Below are 22,205 nucleotides of genomic sequence, written 5' to 3'. Positions count from 1 at the left end.
ACAGTCTGGTGCATATTATGCAACCAGAACTGGGTATCTTCTTCACTATGAGGGTGGCGAGACACTAGAAAAGGTTGCCCAAGAACCTGTGGATGCTCCATCCCTGAAAGTGTTCAAGGCCAGGCTGGAAGGGGCTTTGAACAATCAGTGGTCTGGCAACCAGGTCTAGTGGAAAGTGTCTCTGTCTGTGGCAGGGGGTTTGAAACTAGATGACCTTTAAGGTCCCTTCCAACCCAAACAATTGTATAATTCTGTGATCTGTGACTGACTCTAAAGATGGTTGAGCAACAATAGACTTCTCAGGCCAATTCTTTCATTTGAATTGTTGAGGACAGGACTGGAGATGATTAGCATGGATGGAATAGAGGATGGAGTGACTCAATTATTTTAAACTGTGCAGTAGTCCTGATATTAACTAAAAACATCTGGGTTAGCCAAAAGCTGCCTAAAATAGAACAGTTTTTGCCGACTTTCTGAAAACAAAGCTTAGAAAACGCTGAAAAAGAATGAACAGGAAAAGATTTTTGAAAGAACAAAAAAGGTATCACCTGTTCCCTTGTGATGGAGTGAGGTTAGCTGTGAAACATGGCACATGCTTTTGTAATTTTGGTTTTCAGACATTCAGTGTTGCAGGGACCATTTGTTTAGGCACAATGGCTACTACAGGATTCCTAAAGCTCATGAGATATGTCAGAGGAAATTACATGGATTTGAACTTTAGAAAGCATGTTAAAAGGCTTGCAAATTTGTTTAGTCTGCTGTGTAAAGCCTAACACTTATTTAAGTCAATATGCCACCTGATGGTAGATTTTGATTGTTGATTCATACTGCCTCATGATAATGATAAACATGAATGAGACGTAGGCAAAACCTAAAACAAGGATCATGTCACGCATGGAGAATTCATATAGACCATGATACAGGTGAGGAACTCTGATTAGGAATCTCATTCATATAAACAACAACAAAATTCAGTGCCAAGTGCTAAAGTAAAAATCACTTCAGAAACATGTATTTTCTACCCAGTGTTCACTGGTGTCAACTTCCTAAGTTACGGATCACTTCACTCAGGCACATGCACACAGTTCTGAAATTCATTTAATTAATAATCTCTTATAAAACTTAAACAGGCAAAGAGTTTACAATGGACAAAATATAATCCCATCACCTATTTGCAGTTAAAAAACCATGCCTTCTTATACCAGAACACTGACTTAAAAAATTCTTGGGTTCCAGTGACTGATATGACCAGAGAAAATCCACCCAAATTAAGAAAAAAGGTCAGTAACCAGCATCTCATAAAATTGCCTCCTCATTTTGTATCACTGATGAATTCCATTCTAGCCCACCTGACTCAAGGTGCCTTGCTACTCAAGGTACTGAAGGTGTTCTACTGTTCCCTACTTCACCTACCTTCAGGTTCTGATAACGCCCAGAATTAACTAGTCTGGATGTGCAAAACAAGTCCTTTTAAATTTTGTGACTTGCCAGGCTAACAGATGTAGGCTGCCTTTATCTATCTCAACTGCTAGATGCTTTTGAAACCCTTTACTTGACAAAATTAAACAAAATATTGTGAAGTAAGAATGTGGCAGTGTTGCCATCTGTCCATTTGTCCAGTAGCTCTTTACTATGGGATAATTATAATGATCCTGTGTATGCTGACTCCCACAAGAGGGCATTTGAGAATAAGCTTTGGTTTAATAGAAAGTCTTTTTCTTGTCTTCTTCAGGGTTGCTTCTCTCTGTCTGCTTATCTTTCTCACAGTAAAGGCAGTCCATGCAGCAGCCTGCAAAGTTCCCAGCATTCAGGTGCACACCCTTTTAATAGCAAGAACTGTACATGAGAGAAGAAGCTTGAAGAAGACTCCCTGCTCCTCTCAGCACTCTTGGGTATTTAGGATGCTGCTGTCCTGCTGATTTTCCACAGCAGGAGAGAGCTGTTCCCTCCAACCAGGCTTACTCCCTCCCTTCCATGGTATTGCCTCCTCCCGGCTCTGCTCTCAGGGAAGGAACAAGCTCTGCGGTCTGTGGAGCATACCCAGCCAAGGCCATTGAAACAGGCAGCTGTCTCCCTGCTGTCCAACACTGCCCTTCCAGCAGAGCATTCATGCACAAGGCATGAACACCAAAGCTGAGTTATGGTGCCAGAACAGAGCTAGTGAACAGTAAGACAAGCAAACAACTAGGCTTAAGACAGTTTTTGTACCTGACCAGCTCAGATGATAAAGCTAAACTCTACTTGGAGATGCCTTTTAAAATGCTAGGAAAGCAAAAGCATATCGGGGGGGGGGGGGGGGGGGGGGGGGAGAAGAAAAAAATTAAAATCAGCCCTATACATTTTATACATTTACTGGATTTTATAAAATCTCAGTTCCTTGAGCAAGTCTCATCAGAAAAATTAAAAGTGTGATTGACAGGGTGCTAGCAGATGTTGGTGAACTTTTGGAATTTTGCCTCTGGTAGCTCAGTAAATACAATGTTTATCCTCAGCAGCGGATGCCCTGGCAGTGTCATGGCCTGAGCTGGGTTTCACTGGCTCAACCCCTGCACTGGGCCCAGTGACTGCTGTCTCCGCTGCTCCAGCTTCAGTTCTGGGGGTGGCCCTGCTGCAGAGGGGGCGGCACCTCCTGCCTGTCACTGCCTGGCAAAACACAGCCCTTTGTGTATCCAGGGCTGCAGGGCTGGGGAACACAGCCAGGCTGCAGCTGACAGTGCAGGACAGGATATGGGCTAGATGAGAAAATGTATAAGAATAACCCCAGCTGGATCCCTAACTAAGGAGGAAGAAACCCCCACCAGGAACATCATTTCTCTCTTGGGAAAGGGCTCAAGATATTAATGACTAAGGCCTAGACTCCTCCACGCCTTGAGAAGACTGAAACTGTCACCTGTAGGACCCAGAAGGACACTGGAATGTTGATCAGAACTCGAAAAAAAATGGGTAGACATTAATAAGTTTTCTGGTATAAGAATTTTTATTGTGCTGTTAACAGTACTTTCCTACATTCAGTATATAATATAGATTTCTAAATTGTCTAAATATTAACTGGATAAACAAAAAATTAATATGTATCCACCATATCTCCTTTTCCCCTTTAAAAAGTTTTGAGTGTACCACTGTTATGGCAGTATCTTCTTGGGCCATTAACATCAATCCTAAAACTCAGAAAGACATGAAATATTCTTTTACCACTGTCTGCATTTCTTAGAAGGTAAAAGCTCAAGTATATGGTATTTTGCATCAAAGACTCTTTCTAGGGAGGCTGAAGCAGTTGTTGGAGAGAGCAAACCTAATGACATCTGCGGTGGCTGACTATGCATTTACAAATAGCATGAGTGCAGATCAAAATACTCAGTGTAATCAGGAGGATCCTTATCCCCACTTCCAATTCCAGTCAGTAGACTGAATGATTTTTTTCTTGTGGAAGTAGTCCTATCTCACAAAAAAGCCAATTTAAGTGAGATCAATAGCACATTCATGACGAAAAGTCTCCCACACAGGAAACGGAGGAGAAAATAGAGCCTTTTCATAACGGCCTATTATGCAGTCATGTGAACTTCTATGACTTCAACATAGGCCTCGAGGCACCCATTAAAATCTGCCCATAACTCACCTGTAACTGTTTTACTGTTGACAGATTTTGACTTCTTTTTCTCTTGAAATGAACAGATACGTTATTGGCAAACTGTTTGCATCGCTATAAATCTAGGATAAAGTGCTCTTCCTAAGGAGAACATACGCTGTTCAAGGCTGATTTGGTGACATCCACACATTAGTTTTAGTTCTTCTGATTCTGCAATGTGGATTCCATCATGCCCCAAAGTAGTGTAGCTGTATTTTCAAAGGAACAGCTTTTCCTGCATTCCCTAGTTCAAACTGACTGCAATCTATCACAGAAAAGTTGTATGTTTTCCATTTTGATTTTTGCAGCACAGCAGTATGATTTTAAAGCTCCTTCTTTTAAAACTATTGCATTAAAAATGCTTCTATTACATAAAAAAACGCTTTGTAATAACCTCCATTATTTTCATGATTGACACAATGTAAGCATATACCCTGCAAACTCATGACAGCAAATCCAGTTATGAAACAAAAAAGGAGGGTATGATCTTCTAAGAAATGGAGCAGAGCTTGGTTTTAAAATGCTGAATAATAAAAGAGTAATAAAAATAGTTGGCATGAATCAAGCAAAACCACAGATGTTTGTGGAAGCTGCAACTGTTATCGCTTCCACAGATTCTAAATCTTTGTGTATTATCTTACATTCCTTATGTACCATCTGCCTATTTTTAACCATTGACAATATATGTGTGAAGTGCTCCTAAACTGGACGTTAAACCACATGACATCCTTGTCTCTAAATTGGAGAGACATCATTTTGATGGATGGACCACTCGGTGGATAAAGAACGGGCTGAATGGCTGCACACAAAGAGTTGTGGTCAATGGCTCGATGTCCGGCTGGAGACCGGTAACAAGTGGTGTCCATCAGGGATCAGTGTTGGGACCGGTCTTGTTTAACATCTTTGTGGGTGACATGGACAGTGCGATTGAGGGCTCCTTCAGCAAGTTTGCCGATGACACCAATCTGTGTAGTTTGGTTGATATGCTGGAGGGAAGGGATGCCATCCAGAGCGACCTTGACACGCTTGTGACGTGGGCTGATGCCAACCTCATGAAGTTCAACCATGACAAGTGCAAGGTCCTACACCTGGGTCAGAGCAATCCCAGGCACAGCTACATGTTGGGCAGAGAAGAGATTCAGAGCAGCCCTGAAAAGAAAGACTTGGGGGTGCTGGTCATTGCGAAAATGAACATGAGGCGGCTTCAGCGTGCGCTCGCAGCCCAGAAAGCCAACCATATCGTGGGCTGCATCAAAAGGAGCATGACCAGCAGGTTGAAGGAGGTGATCCTGCCCCTCTACTCTGCTCTCGTGAGACCTCACCTGGAGTATTGTGTGCAGTTCTGGTGTCCTCAACATAAAAAGGACATGGAACTGCTGGAACAAGTCCAGAGGAGGGCCACGAGGATGACCAGGGGACTGGAGCACCTCCTGTATGAAGACAGGCTGAGAAAGTTGGGTCTGTTCAGCCTGGACAAGAGATAGCTGCATGGAGACCTCATAGCAGCCTTCCAGTATCTGAAGGGGGCCTACAGGGATGCTGAGGAGGGACTCTTCATTAGGGACTGTAGTGATAGGACAAGGGGTAACGGGTTAAAACTTAAACAAGAGAAGTTTAGATTGGATATAAGGGTTTACTGTAAGGGTGGTGAGGCACTGGAATCGGTTGCCCAAGGAAGCTGTGAATGCTCCATCCCTGGCGGTGTTCAAGGCCAGGTTGGACAGGGCCTTGGGTGACATGGTTTAGTGGGAGGTGTCCCTGCCCATGGCAGGGGGTTGGATCTAGATGATCTTAAGGTCCTTTCCAACCCTAGACTGTTCTATGATTCTATGATTCTGATTCTATGATGTTGGTGTTACTATCAGCTGAAATGCTCTATTTACTTCTAATTTAATATTTCCTCCTTGTCCTTAACTATTCTACTTGCTTCTTCAACCTTTTATTTCCCCATAATAGATATCTTTCATTTTTGTCTTTTCTCTCCACTGGTCAACAGATTTTGAGCTCTCAGTACATATGTGTTTGGCTTTTTATTACAACACCCACTAACTGTGTATGATTACTGAGACTGCCACTGCTTGTCTTCCTGTTACAGCTGATGACTAATGCTGCTCCATTTGCCTCTATGAAATCAGCAGCTGAAAGTCAGTTGCTCCAGCCTCTGAAATCACAGCATGTTAGTTGTTAATATGGCATACTTTTGGAGACAGTCTTACTGATTTCTCAGTGATCCTGTTAGATGCATCTGGCAGACAGTAAGGCTATGAAGACTGCTCCCAGTGCAAGAGTTACATTCTTAAACCTCGTAGAAACACAAATAAAATCTCAGTTTACAAGCTATGTATCATAAGGATCTGATGACTTCTTTCCTGAACAGAACAAAGCATCCCCTTGCTAAAACTGTATTCTCATTTCTGTCTCAATTGAGTATGACTCTGATATGATCATCTGAAGACAAGCAGCACCTGTTATAGCTGTCATTGCTCACCTATATAGACTGGGTATTTTTGAACAGTTTTTTCCTAGGCAAAGTATAATTCTGTTTTCCATCAATTAATCAAACAGCATGTACACTGCTTTCAATTTTTATCATATTAGCAGGGAGATTAAAGCAGATTAGCAATAGTACAGAGCATTTTTAATGCTAAAATGCTGAACAAAATGCAATTTAAAAGTTTCTTTTAATTTCAGAAGAAAAGAATAAAAAGTTTAACTATTTAATGTCTTTCCAGAGTTAAAAGAAATCTTACCAGTGAATCCTGGAGGACAAACACAGCTGTAGTCTGCAACCAGGTCTAAACAAGTTGAATTGCTTTTACAAAAACCGTAAGTGCACTCATTGAAGTTGATTTCACAGTTTAAACCTTCAAATCCTTGTTTGGAAAAAAATAGAGAACTATTTATTATTCAGCTATACCTGTGCCTTCTTTTCTAAAGCATGTTTTTGGGTCCCTTTTCCTAAAGAAATTAAAAAAGAAAACAATTGTTTTCAATTTACTCTTGTAATAACATTGTCTTGAAGTCTTACTGTAAGGTCTTCCTGGAAGATATTTCTGCTATGTCATTAACAGGAAAATACATTTACCATCCATATACTTTAAAAAAGGGCTAGTAACTGGAAGAACAAGCTTAGTATTCAGTATTTTCATTAATTTAGTTGAATTATTTGTTTAGCAGAATCTATGTATCTTCTGCCATTTTGAAAGCATTGCAGATGAAGATAAGTGATGCTGGAATTTAGAGAGCTGCTTATAGTTTTAAAAATCAGCTCTCATATGATAACTTTGCTACTTTTTCTCTATTTGTTTCTTGTGTCATAGTGACTTTTACCAAACTCAGAAGCCCAACAGTATTTTTTTGTACTTGAAATTGCTGGAGAATCAGCACTCCAATAGCTGACATTTTATGCTCTTCTAAATGCATTCTAATTCATGGTCATGGTACAAAATGACTATCATTAGTGTTGTCACAGGCCATGGCTGCAGGAAGACCATGACTAATGCTAAGCTATCAGCACCCTCAGTGCAAGGCATATTCCCGTAATTTCTCAAACTGACCATGGAACCAATTTCCATTGATCCCTAAGTCATAAAACTTTAGAATTACCCTCAGTTCATTAGTAATGTATACAGTAACAGCTCTCATTTGAATTTAGAGTTTAATCAGACCCATGTCTCACAGGTAACAAGTACACCACAAAATTATCAATGTGGATGCCAAGATTTATTTTTCCATAAACTGGTCAGGCAGACCAGTAGAATGATCTTTCCCCAGATTAATTTTCAACTGTCTTCAATATCTGTTTTGGCTTCCAATTTAACCTAACTAATGACGGAGTCTGTACTTATGAGAATTATTTGCAGTAATTTCATCTTTTGTGATGAGTTTCTGAACTCATCACCACTAGAATACTTGAATATATAAACCCCTGGAATATTATAATCTTTCAAATCAACTCAGCATCAGCCTATCCTTACAAAATAGTAAAAAAAACCCTCAAACAAGTATAAGAAAGTTTAAAACAAAGTACCAGGTTATAAATCACAAACTTGACTTTATTTTTAACTAAAAATCCAATTAAAAAAATAAAACCAACACATACAAGTACTCAGAAGAAATCTATTTGTGAAACTATGTCAGGAAGACCTGTAATTTTAAATGTTTTAAAGCATTTTAGTTTTCCCTTTAACTACTTCTTTCTTGAAAACATTCATTTGTTCATACATGTCTGATAACACTGAACAGTTTATGCATTTTTAAACAAACAGACCCAGTGCTGAAAACTTTTTTTTCTTGTTTGTGAAAGTTTTAATAGATTTCTGTACTGAAGATATATTACAGTCATTATTATGGCCACTGTAATTTTGTAATTTACTTGCTATGCTCAGTCATAAAGCTGTAATTTAGTACATCAGGATAAAATAGATTCTTTGTAAGTTCATTGATTACACTTTCTGTGGATTTCACATACTGCTCATTTGTGTTTTCTCCACTCCTTCAGACTTTGCTAAAATCATGAGGTTCTGTCCAAAAAACAGTGGCAGTTACAAGTGTACCTCTCTCCATTCTTAATGCGAATGTTCGTTTTATTGGGTGCCTTCGTGGACAAAGATGCAAATGAGACTTCAGAAAAGAGTGAATAACTTCCACACAAAGGAAATTTTAACAATGGCTTTGAAGACTGTCAAGCACATGTTTTGCAGACTTCAGGCAATTTTTAGAATTGTCAAAGATAATAAAAGTAAATTATTTTGAACAACTTACCTTCAGGGCAAAAACAATCATAGCCGTTGACATCATTCTGACAGACAGCACCATTCAAGCAGGGAGCTGAATCGCACTCATTCACTTCTATTTCACAGTAGTGGCCTGAAAAACCTGGAAAGGAAGCAAGATTACCTTGGATTGCCTTCATCTTTATGTGTGCTATTAACATGGAACTTTTATTCCAAACGCTGTTCTGTAATTAAAACCAGCAGGTGTTGCAATCTATATTAATAAAATTTATTTATAAAATGCACAGTTTCTGCAGTTTATTTACAAAAAAATAGATTTCACTTATTTCTGATTCAATATCACAAAGATATGCATTTGTTACTGGAACAGAGCAACAAATTAAGCAGGAAGTACTTCCAGAGGACATTCATAGTGACACGCAAATATACAGATTTTCAAGTGTTTTGCTTGTATTACAGTCACTTTAATAATCTTATAACACCTTTTTTGAATTTTGTAATGTCAGGATAAGACAGAGTAGATAGATTATCTCACATCCATTATCTAGGGATTTCTGTTGTGGAGAGGAGCAGTAAAAAATACAGAGAACAAATACACTGAGGAATAACAAACACGTGCCATACAAGTCAGGTCTTCAGCACATGTAAAGCGTACAGCTTAATTACTGTAGATGAGGATATGCTGCTAAACAAGGGAAGTTTTAGACATCTATAAAACAAAACCACAAAAGACTAATAAAACTTACAGAAGGAAAAGATAACTCGGTTGCCTTGTTTCTTTCAGGTACTCTGACTTGCTGTGTCCCCAGCAGAGGTGGGGGTGCCTCTGGAAAAGGTTTTTAGGAAAGGGCAAAAGCTGCACAGGTGGAGTGAGGAGTGTGGAGGGCAAAAGAGTGAGAAACAATCCTGTGAGCACCAAGGTCAGAGAAGGATGGGAGGAGGTGCTCCAGGTGCGTGTGGAGGACCCCATACTAGAGCAGATGGATGTGCCCTGAAGGAACTGTGGTCACAGACAGCCCACACAGGAGGAGTGGATAAGTGTGAGGATGAAGGAGCAGCAGAAAGCTGTTATGTACTGACCACAACCTCCGCTCCCTGTCCCCTTGTGCTGATTGTGGCAGGAAGGAGTTAGAGGAGTAGAGAATGAAGGAGTCCATTGAGCCCTGAGGGGGAGGGGAGTAACAGAGATGGGGATGGTGTGTTGTTTTGATTTGTCTTTGTTTCTCACTACGCAAACCTACATTAATTGGCACTAAATTAAACCAATTTTCCCCAGTCTAGGTCTGTTTAACCTATGACAGTATCTGGTAAGTGATCTCCCTCTCTTTATCTTGACATGTAAGCTTTTAATTTTTTATTCTTCTCCCCTGCTGGTAAGAAGGTAGAGTGAGAGCGACAGGGGGCTATGGCAGCCAGCCAAGGTCAGCCCACTACACATCTATAGCTTTGTTCTATGTTCTGTTATCCAAATATCGTCACTAATCTTTACGCTATCATTAGCACGTTCAGTTTGGTTGGAAGGAAAAATAAATCATAGAATCACAGAATAGTTAGGGTTGGAAAGGACCTTAAGATCATCTAGTTCCAACCCCCCTGCCATGGACAGGGATACCTCGCACTAAACCATGTCGCACAGGACTCCATCCAACACTGCCAGGAATGAAGCATTTATCACTTCTTTGGGCAACCTCTTCCAGTGCCTCACCACCCACAGAGTAAACAACTTCTCCCTTATATTCAGTCTAAACTTTACCTGTTAAAATTTAAACCCACTGCTTTTTGTCCTATCACTACAGTCCCTAGTGAAGAGTCCCTCCCCAGCACCCTTATAAGCCCCCTTCAGACCCTGGAAGGCTGCTATGAAGTCTCCACGCAGTCTTCTCCAGGCTGAACAGCCCCAACTTTCTCAGCCTTTCTTGATACGGGAGGTGTTCCAGTCCCCTGATCATCCTTGTGGTCCTCCTCTGGACTTGTTCCAACAGTTCCATGTCCTTTTTATGTTGAGGACACCAGAACTGTACACAATACTCCAAGTGAAGTCTCAAAATTGTATCTTTATTGTTACTAAATATATAAAATCCATATATAAAATGAAAGTGTATCTGTTGAATGTTTTCCTTCTGTTCAGTTTCTTTTCACATACCTTTGTGTAATTACTCAAAAGGAGAAAAAGCATTTTGTTTAGATGAGGTTCCCAGGACTTTAATTCTAAGGGATATATAGTGAGAGCACACCACCGTGTTAAACAGATGTTTACTGATATAAAGCAAAAAATTCCTGATTTTTGTTTCCTTAAAAAATTATTTTTAAAACTACTAAATAGAAATAAATCAATTTTAAAAACATGTTAGGAAAGACATGATTTTACATCTTTCCTTCCTATTTTCATGTCATCTTTAAAGTCTCTCAACCTTATCTCATTTAGAAAACACATTCAAAAGCCTTCAAAATCATCATGAAATGTCTATCCATGATGAATTCGTGAATACCAGAAAAAATAATTTGCATAGAATTGCTATATGTATCAGCAAAATAACAATAAACGCAGATAAATAATGGAGTGTCCCAGCACAATCAACGTGTGAGTTGTTTTCCCTCTTTCTTGCAGATTCTTTTTTTTTTATAAATTCTAATATATAGCTGGGTTTCTGACATAAGATACAGAGCACAAACTGCACAGAATACAACAAAAGTCAGATATTAGACATGCTTTCAAAGAATCTCCTTTTTGGTTTCATCTTAAACTGACCTTTTTTACAAGGCACCACACAATCATATATTTGGATTATTCTGAGTTATTTAGTATCATACATTTCTCATGATTATACTAAAATAGCAAGGAAAATTTAAATAGTCTGTGGTAGTTAAAATATTGATGGTAGAGGGTACAGATCATGCAGATTTATATGAGTTAAACTGTAATGCTTGTGTTCATTTCACAGATGTTGTAATTTACCACGAGTACTAGCCATGCTGTTGTATTTGGAAATATTAGTCCTTACTTTTTCAGAGGATGCATTACTAAACAATAATGATAAAATATCATCTAGGGAATGGATTTTTTGTTAAGAACATGTTATTTTTCTCAAAGGCTTTCTTCCGGAAGTGAAACATTGTTTCTATTTGCAATAAAAGACTGTTCAGCTAGAAGTACTGTTAAATTAAAGCCAGGGAGCTCCATGCTGTCCCTCCCAGGTTACATTTTGTCATTCTGTTGCATTGTGGAACTGGCCTCAACAACCTAGGATGTCCTCACTTCCCCTGATTTCCAATGAGCTTTATCTTCCCACCATTTAGTTTTTAGAAACGTGGAAGTATTTACGATTGCATAGTTGGTAATTTTGAAGTGCTGGTTTTTGCATATTCCATATTGCCTTACTTTTCTTTTTCTTTTTCTTTTTTTTTTTTTATGTCATTTATCCTAATAACTTTGTATTGTTCCAGAAATGTAGCTTTGAACATCACAAACTTAAACTTGTTTAATCCACTAAAAATGAGAATTATATGGGGTGTGTTTTCTAATCTTATTGCTGAGACAATTGCCATTTTAACACTTAGCCAGTATCACTGGTCCTTGTAAATAAAAGAAAAATAAATAAAAAGTAAATAAAACCCCAAAACAAAACGCAAACCAACCAAGTATCCCAGTCTCTTTGTTGTCACAAGTGATTTCATATATAAGCATTAATGTTATGAAGACTGTCTTCAGCCCCTTTCTATTAGCTGGAAAGAACACAGCATTCAGCAAGTGAGCAATGTGTCCAGTTTCTACACAACTGAAGATTGCTTAGGAAAGTTTCTCAGATCACTTAGAATTACAGGCCATGAATGGCTCATTACATGAACAGTAAGAAGTCTGAAATTCTGTTTTCTTTCCTGAAGATCCAATTTCTATATTTCAACCAGGATACTTTGGCAAAAGAGCTATAGCCTATATCAAACAGTCTGACTACACTTCTGAGATAGCTTTGAACTTACTAGACCTGATATGGATGACACAGAGCATAGCTATAGAAGCTCACACTTCTTAATAGGATAGCTGCTTATATAAAGTGTCTAAGCAAGCTATAGATCACAGGCTGAGCTCCATGCTGTGACAACATAGTTTGCTATCTACCTGGTTTACAGATACCATGATCTCACAGACACACATTGTCATGTTTACTTCCAAAGCTAGTCCTACCCAAACTAACTTTCTTCCACTTGGAATTCAGAACAGGCAAATTGCCTGTTCTTATTTGTGCCAGCTGATAATTTTATGTTCAAAGTGGAAAAATAATGAAGAATGGGATTAAATGCTGTTGAAAAGGTATTTCCAGAGTCTTACAAACTAGTAAATCTAACAGCAATCCCTTTAATAGAACTGTTTCACAGCATATCCACAAAGCAGAGCTGTGTATTTGTTAATTTTCGGAACAGTACTTTCAGACCAGCTCTATAGTGAGAATATAGATAAAAGCCCACATGATACAAAGTGGAAGAAAATAGCAGTTTTATCTGTGCAATGATGGGAATGTGCACAAGTACACAGTCTGCATATTTTATATGCAGTTCTGTACAGGAAGACTTTTGCCACCAAAAAAAAAAAAAAAAAAAAAAAAAAGCCAACCCAAAACCTTAAACAAAACATAGAATTGTAAAATTAGAATCTATTCACAAATTACTAGATGGCTGCTGTGGTTTCAAGCTTCCAGTGGAAAACATAACAAAATGAATTAGGTTTAAAATCTGTTTCTCATAACCTATCTAACTTCCTAATGAGTGAAGACATGTAAAACAATTCAGATTTTAAACACAAACAATCATTTACCAATGTATTATGAGATTAGACATCATGAAAATGAAAAGCCAAGAGGCAAAATTAATTACTATAAATCCTCTATTGTAAATTCTAGCAGACTACATACACAAATTGTCACAAGTTTAGTTCTTTAATTAAGACAGAATTATTTCTTTGGTGTATTGTAAACTGGGCACTTTGAAGATCATATCAGATTCCCAGGGCCGTTATTAGCTGTTTCACAGGGCTCATCAAAGTTTCAAATTTAGAAGTCCAGAAGAGTGAGTTTGGAAGCACATACAGTGCCAGTTGTGACATGCTAAAATTAAGTATTTTAAGTTTTGCTACATCAAGTTGGTACTGCAAAAGTGCAAAACTCTCAGACCAGAGACTTTTTCAAGGTAAAGATGTTTCTTTCTTAAGCAGCAAATATGGATCTTCAAGGTTTTGCTGTTTGTATCTGATTGCTCTGCAGATCCACAATCATAGGTTGAGGAAGAGTTCTAACAAGATAACTCCGCCAACTTCAGATGACAGAATAAATGATCAAGAATTTACACTGTTAAAGACAGATGGGAACCTTTATTCACTCCTTTAATAGATATACAACTTTCTCAGAAACCATTTCAAAAATCTTTTCTCAGGGTAGAGAACAGATTTCCAATACCTGATTACTCAAGCCTTTCCTGGTTTATTATATTATTTGACAGGTGTAAAAAAAGCACTATTTCTTTAGCAAGATTATGCTTATTATCTTTTGCATTTCCTTTTCCATTTCCTATGAAGTTTGGAATAAACTTTAGCCATTTTCCATATGGCACACTTCAAATGCAGAAAAATGAAACTTATGAAACTTATTCTTTTTAAGTTAACTGTTATGAATTATTAGCTAACAATTGTTATTGTCACAACTTCTTGCTGGTTTTCATTTCTGCTAGGGGAATGATAAGAATTTCCTGATGTCACAGAGCAAAAGAGGAGGGATGAGAAACAAAGCTGTAATGATAAAGAGATATTTAGCACGGTGAAAGATAAATTCTTCAGTATGTTAGTTGCTGTTGTTAGCCACTGAAATGTCAAGTTACCATCACTTTTATTTCTTATAATAAAGAACCTTCATGATTATACCTCTTTGAACAATTCTGTATGGAAAAGATGAGAGAACATTACTGTTCTGATAATTTCTCATCTTTCACAGTAACAGTAGTCATCTTTTATTATGTGCCCAACAGAGGGAGGGTCACGCAAATAAAAGAAAAAGAAATAGATATATCAACTTATTAGCAGTGCTCAATAATAGAAGAAAAAAGAAAAGATATTGAAGATCTCACAACATTTTTTTTTAACAACATGTCATTACAGCTCAGGAAAAGAAAAAAAGAGAGGGTTTTTTTTCAGACTAACAAGAGACCCAAACAAATCACAGGGGAAAAAACGTCTCAGTTTCTGAGAAACCCTTGCTTGGAAAGAAAACCTATTAAACTGTGATTGACAATTTTCTTCTCTACAAAGATATTATGTACTATCACTTCCATATAGCTCAGAAGAAGATGCAGAGCTCAATTTATCTCGAAAGGTTAGGCAACTGAGATCTCATCAGATTTCTTTAGATGAAGACTGAATAGAAGACCATCTGCTTCCCTCAGAATGGAGAAAATGCCAAAGACAAAGAAAGAAAAGATACAAGTCAGAAAAACAAAGTTAGATTTTTCTTAGAAATGCAATCTGAAGGTGGCCATCTCTGGAATATCACTCCAGTATAAACAGACAGTGGCCTGGAATTACGTTGGATATTGGATGGGTATTGGCAAAATTTATGGCAAGCAAAGTTGCTATGCTCAGTTGTATTTTCAGTTGTATCTGATAGATTTCTAATAATTCAGAGAAGCAGAAGGAAAGTAAAGTTGAAGTATTGCAAAGTTAAAAGTATTCCCTAAAGGAAGGTAGGATATGTTCATTAACTTACATTTATATTGCACAAAGTTATGACCAGGATGACTTCATCCTAATTGTAACACCAAATATACTTAAGAAATAATTAAAAAAAAAGGAATCTGCAATTAGGAGGCGTGGTGCATTGATCTTGGTTGAAGGCCAGGTGCCCAGAAAAAACACTCTGTCACTCCCCACCTCAACTGAAAAGGGGAGAGTCAATGTAACCAAAAAATCATGGATTGAGATAAGAACCGGGAGAAGCAATCACAAATTATGGTCATGGGGAAAACAGACACAACATGGGGAAATTAGTTTAATATATTACCAATCAAATCGGAGGAGGATAATAAGTAATAAACCCCAAATCTTAAAAACACCTTACTCACACCCTTCCCTTTTTCCCAGGTTTAACTTTACACATATTATCATGGATAGCCAGTAGCACAGGGGCACAGTGCTGCAGACATCAGAGACTTTTTTAAAGGTTTTCATTACATAGTTCACTTCATGCTGTTGCAGTTGTTCAGAGCTGCCTTTGGTATATTCCACACCTAAGGACTGAGAGGGAAGAAATTAAAGGCATAAGTCAAATCTGTATTTAATTTCAGTCTAAAATTATTTGGTGTACACAATGTGAATTACCCGCTCTGAAAGATGTGAAAGGAAAACATGCTGATAGTTTTCTATTTCTTTGTCCCTTGTCATATTCTTAAGAGAATTTGTTCTACACACAGAAAACAATTTAAATGTAATTTGAATTTATCTGATTTGTTTCTGCTGAAGTAATTTCATTTTCAAGATTGTATTATATGCTTTGACTATGTTTGTTTCTTTCTGATCAGAATGCCATCAAGTGACACCTCTCATGCAAACATCAATTAGCTATATTAATGCACTGGAAGAACATGAGAAAGAGTAAGCTCCATTTGCATTATTTTTAAATCAAGAATGAGTTAAGAGGGGTGTTTTAACTACATTATAATCCATGTATTTATGCTTAATTACCTACTTTTAATATAATAAGACTAAGTTAGATAAGAAAATAGAAGAAACTAGTCAACTAAAGTATAAATATATTTGCATACTTAAAATTGTACCAGCTTGATATGATTTTAACTGGGATACCATGCAAATTCCACCAGTTCCAAATACATGAAAATATGAGAAGACATTGATGTGAATGTTAACACAGAACATAAAATTATTGCCAGTGGGATAGTACATGAAATGGTGTGTGAGGGGAAATAGTATATTCATATTTAATTAGTTTATGGAAATTCCTTTATGGGAAATCTCATTCATTTAAACTTCAAAGACGGGGATGAGATCTCTGTTTCCACCAGTACTAGGCATAGTTTTTTCAGCTAATGGAAAGGTAAAATATAGCTTAAAAAGTCAAGAAAAAGAACAAGATTCACTGGGAAGCCATTCTGTGAAAGCAACATTGCTTGCAAGAGTCTTTCATATATATGAAGTTGTTTAAAAAATAGTCATTTTATATAGATCCGTGAAGATATATACGCAGTGAGCTGACTTATAATCATGTCCCATACATCAAAGCCTCAGCATTATTTTGTTTTTCAGTGATTAATGTTAAGGAATAAATCATGAAAGAAGAAATATTTTAAACATGTCACAAATAATCCAAGAAACTGTCAGTCAAATCTGGAATGTGCAGTTATTTCTATAGAAAATATGGAATGAAAATATGTTTCTAATATTTGATACTTGAGAATTATGCTTCCACCAAAAAAAGAAATAGGTTTAAATAATTCCTTATCATTCTTAGCAGAAAGATCACAACCACAGAAAAAGTAATCTGCATCATGAATATGCCAGAGAAATAAGAGATGCTTTCTGAGCCTCATAGGCATGCTGAATTATTAACAACCCCCCCCCGGATGCTTAAATCTATTAAATCACATCATTAAACACTAAAGACAAGAAATCTTTCCTATTACATTTGATTTTTGATAATCCATCTATTTGTAAAAAGGAAACAGTACATGTCTATTTTTTGTATGACTCTCTACAAAACTAAACTCATACAAATATGGTATAGAATCAAGTTCACATTCAGAATTCAGACACTTTATAGCAAACTAACTGTTTTACAAAGTGGTAAGACTCCTAGAGATTTTCCAAGGATGAAATCATAAAACTGAAAAACATTTTATGTTACAGTCTTTAGAGTTTTAACTTAAAATGTCAAGCTAAGCCTGATACTGAAGTAGGTTATGTGAGAATATCTTGCACTGAAAAGTAAGGTGCTTTTGGAAACTGAACTGTGTACACCTCCAGAAATGAAGTGAAATCTGCTTGTTGAGATCAGATTTTTTTATGTCTTGGTTCCTGCTATTTATGATTTCTTCAGAGAGCTCCATACCAACTTCAGTGGTGTAGCTATTTGACAAAAGATGCAGGATTCAGTTGTCAAGATGTAGCTTCCTTCTGCTATTTGAGATGTCTGGGGGTATTAAAGACATCTGCAAAAGTTACATGTCTTGGAGATGAAAACATTAGTAGATGCCTGTATTTAAGCAATTGAATCCCCCATTTGGAGCACCTGTGCAGATGTGAATTTGACAGTACTGTGCACGCTGTATGCAAGGAGAAATTATGCAACTTCAGATTATACTGGATTTGCATGGAGAGGAAGACAGAGGATACAAAAAATCTCACTGGCAACATTAATTCTGTCTGTTCCAGATTTTGAAACTTTAATAATTCATTTAATACAGCTTGTGGATATATGCATAATAGGCTCAATCAAATATTAATAAGGAAAGAATAAATTCCCCAGTCATGCAGGGGATACAATATGGGCAAACTATCCTGCTTCTACAAAATTCCACTGACCTTCATAGGATGAGTTATTCTAGCTGAGAGTGTCTCCAACAAATATACTTTCTGGTTACGGTACTAATCTAAAACTGAATAGAATACTGGAGATTAATCTAGAATTATTAAGGGGCAGAACTTCATCTTGCAGATGTTTCAGTTTTCTAAATCTGCATCCAAATTATTTGCTTTATATCTTTTGCTGTTCAGGATTAAACCATTACTAACTCCATAACTTAGCTATCTTGTCTTTTGCAAACCACCCTGCATCCTATGGGATTTCATATATTTTTATTTTTTAGGCGATTGGAAGTCTAAGCCTAAGATACCAAAGTATCAGAAAACTTCAGAACAAGGAGAGAATACACATATTAGAATTGTCTAATACAAGGATTAGAATCATTTGTACAGGAGATAAAGCTTTCTTGATAAACTTAAATAAGAATTGAGAACAAACATATAGCAGAGTACATATATTAAAAAAAGAAAAATCCCTATATGATTCCCTGCAGAGAAAAATAAAGACGGACTTGCATGTCAGAGATGCTACTCACTCAAACCATAACTTGGGCTTGAATAGAAAACCATGGCCCCTGACAGAATGACTGTGAAAACTGTGCAAGCTTAGGCTTCCTGATTTTTAATTTGTGTTACACAAATTATTTATTTGTGCTACAAATTAAAAATCAGGAAGCCTAAGCTTGCACAGTTTTTACAATTTTTTTAATAAATTTTTGTAGCTGTAGCAGGAGATCTTTCCAGGCCTTTCTTTCAACCTATTCTAATTGTCAAATGTCCCATGATATTTTTGTTTAAAGATGAAAAGCATCAGAGTGGTTTCTTTCATTCCTGTGAAGTGCAGCCTTTTTTTTTTTTTTTTCCCTTCACTTTTTATTCTTTTAACATTAGTATCTGTTTATTTGAAAGGATGTCATCATTGCAGATGAATTTATAAAGCCACGTCAAAGCTAAGGATGCATGAACACCCAAGTATCTCCCACAGATAAAGACATACAGATGCCAGAGCAGACAGGTCAGTTCCAAGCAAGATGCTGAACATACTTGTTACCACAGTCAGCACAGGGACAACTATTATTTCATTAATATCTCTAGGCCTGAGGAACTTCTTCCTGCATTTGTGATTCTCATGACTTACAGCTTGAATTAAAAGAATAACAGGATTTATGGCTCAAATAAAGGAAATAACTTATGATGTGCACACAGTTGCAACATACAACACATCTATGTAGTCAGTATTTTCCCTGCTGTAAATGTATTAAAGGCACTATATTTACAAAGATTTGGAGAACTGGTTTTGCTTGGAATTGTTCTGTTTGGGTTTCTGCTTTCCTTTCCTATTGCGGCTATTAAGACAGGGTTTTTGCAGCAATGTCTTATTCTATTTTATTTTTCTAACAGAGTTTAAACTAAAATACAATAAAAAATATTCTTGACTAATTCGCTGTAAAAAAAATAGAATAGATAAATGACATTAAAATAATAATTGCACATTTGGACTTTAATAACCAAATGGGAACTTCACTATGCAACAGACTAAAATTCTCATGCATCTGGGATATACTCATTGCCCAGCAGATGTACAACATGGACGACATTTTTCCCAGAAAACTATCTCAGGGGACATGAAGCATTGTTAATTTCTTTTAAATAATTCAAAAGAATATTAATAATTCCACAAATCCTTAGAATCATAACTCTGTTTAAATTAGCTGTTCTTAGAAGCAAAATACTCAGGACACAATTCTAACCTGTGAAAAGCTCAAACATAAGTTTAAAAATAGTCTGGAGACTAACCTTAAATGAAAATAACAAATAGTTCAGAGTATGTTAACTGAATGTTAGTTTTTGACTCTTGCTGGTAAAGTCTGCACAAATCCTATCACATAAGCCAATGAGGTTCCCTAATTTCCCATAATTTATAAAGGCAAAGATGCTGAATATGACTCCCAGTTTGGTTGAATTGACATCCTTGATACTTGATAACCATTTCTCAAGAACAGAAATCCTTAATGTAACTGCTGAAGGAAAAAAAACAAACAAAAAAATAGCTTAAATTGCAAATGCAGCATATAAATGTGGATGTGGGTATGGGGTAATTTCAAGTAGAAGCCTGCAACTTGTTAGTCATTGTGTGGCCTTATGTCCTGGGTTCCGCAGTAGCAGTCATTTTTCTCCTCCACAGTAGCTGGTGCAGTGCTGTTTTTGACTTTCAGCCTGGGAACAGAGCTGATAATACCAATGTTTTTAGTTGCTGCTCAGTAATGTTTACTCTGACCAAGGACTTTCTGAGTCTCATGCTCTGACAGGGAAGAGGGGAAGCCAGGAGGAAGCAGAGGCAGGACACCTGACTCAAACTAACCAAAGAGGTATTCCATACCACAACACATCATGCCCACTATGTAAACTGTGGGCAGTTGCCCTGAAGGGCTAGATCACTGCTGGTGTCGGGCTGGGTATCGGTCAGTGGGTGGTGAGTGGTTGTATTCTCTTCCCTTGTTATTTCCCTTATCATTATTATTATTGGTGGTAGCAGCAGTGGTTTGTGTTATACCTTAATTACTGAACTGTTCTTATCTCAACCCATGGGAGCTACATTCTTTTGATTCTCCTTCCCATCCCTCCGGGAGCGGGGAGAGGAAAGGGGAGGAGTGAGGTAGCAGCTGCGTGGTTCTGGGTTGCTGGCTGAGCTTAAACCACGACACCTTACTGTAAATTTTGGTAACATCTCTTAAATAAAAGTTGCATATCTTGAATCTTCCAGTTAATGGAGAGACATGAGAGACAATCACACATCAGTGCTTCTGCACAAAGACTGTTTAGACTGAGAGAACTGAGGGGCTGGGCTTTTAGAAAGAAGAGCTGGTGCTCAAAAAGATGAGCTTCTGAAAACAAGAAGTGGTATTGTAGAGAAAGGAGCTGATAAAGAAGGAGGTGAAGATCTTGGCTGGAGGAAAGATCCTGGAAGTGTGGGAAGAGCCTGGAGGTCAGAAAGATGTGTGAAGGGTCCAAGTGGGTGAGTGTGTGGGTTAACCAAGTATGGTAAGAGCTGCAATCTGATTATTAAATAATCCCCATTATCCAGATCTACCCTGGGTGGTCACTTACACTGTTGCCCATGACAGTGGCTTGACTGACACCAACGACGTCAGTTTGAAGAAACTGAAATTATGTGACTCTTGAAAGAGAATGTCACTTTACTTACAAGACACAAGGACTATACAAGGTGGCAAACTTATATCTAAAAGCCTATATCAAGCTGACTACAGAAGTACTCTTTGCAAGGTTTTGGGGACTGTATCACATGAGACACATTCATTTCCATACTGATAAAACAGACTGCCCAGAATACAGCTGCTTATCAATGTAAATTGGTCGTAAACTGTCCTGATGTTTTTACTGCTGTCATCATTGGTCTTGATGGCTGTTAGCCCATGTTTGGATCATAGAATCATAGAACAGAATAAAAACTCAAAGATTCATAGAATGATTTGGGTTGGAAGGGACCTTTAAAGATCATCTAGTCCAACTCCCTGCCATAGGAGACTGAGCTGTTCAAAGCCCCATCCAATCAAACCTTGAACACTTCCAGTGATGGCACATGGGCAAGTTCTCTGAGTAAACTATAACAGTGTCTCTCTACTCTGATCATAAAATATGTCTTTTTGTCCAATCTAAACCTACACTCTCCAAGTTTAAAAACTGCTGTCCCTTGTTCTGTCACTACAGGACTTGGAAAAAGTTTCTCTCCAGCTTTCTTTAAAATCCCCTTTAAACATGGAAAGGTGGCAATAAGGTCTCTGATGGATATACTCTTATTGTCCTCCTAAGCATGAAACACAAATAAGATCTTGAAATTCTTATCTCACCCCAGATCTCAGTATTACTTCAGAACTGAAGAGTCATGCTTGTTAGTAGGGATGGACCCAAGAGGTGGACCATTGTGATAACATATTGACTGCTGCATACTAAACAGGGTATGTTCCACTACATTTCACTGTAGTGGCAGATCCAAGTTTTGAAGCAATTTTTTGTGCTTTGCATTACATGTTTCTGTCACTGAAACAGTTATTGCCATCACCAAGTTCAGCTTTATATTTGGGAAATTTATTAAATTCCCAAATATGTAGCAGAAGAGCTGTCAGTGATATGTTTTCAAAAGTAATAATTAGAGAAACAGTCTTTATATATTTTCTAATGAGTTCTTACTACATTTATTGTGAACACAATTTTGCCAAACACAACAATTTAGTAAGCTTTACAAGTTGTC

The 22,205-nt window shown here is 37.4% G+C and overlaps 1 protein-coding gene across 1 annotated transcript in view; it reads right to left on the bottom strand.

Moving 5' to 3' along the window:
• The window catches only part of EYS (eyes shut homolog), an 822,863-nt gene that overhangs the window by 573,218 nt on the left and 227,440 nt on the right, over positions 1-22,205 (bottom strand). Inside the window, exons 13-14 of the mRNA XM_065682611.1 lie at positions 8,390-8,503; positions 6,376-6,498 (exon numbers count right to left, since the gene is read on the bottom strand). Of these exons, the coding sequence (XP_065538683.1) occupies positions 6,376-6,498; positions 8,390-8,503 (237 nt within the window). The remainder of the gene's footprint in view (positions 1-6,375; positions 6,499-8,389; positions 8,504-22,205) is intronic.

Source organism: Lathamus discolor, chromosome 5 (assembly GCF_037157495.1).
Source record: "Lathamus discolor isolate bLatDis1 chromosome 5, bLatDis1.hap1, whole genome shotgun sequence".
Classification (NCBI taxonomy): Eukaryota; Metazoa; Chordata; class Aves; order Psittaciformes; family Psittacidae; genus Lathamus; species Lathamus discolor.
This window is presented reverse-complemented; position numbering and strand designations above follow the sequence as displayed.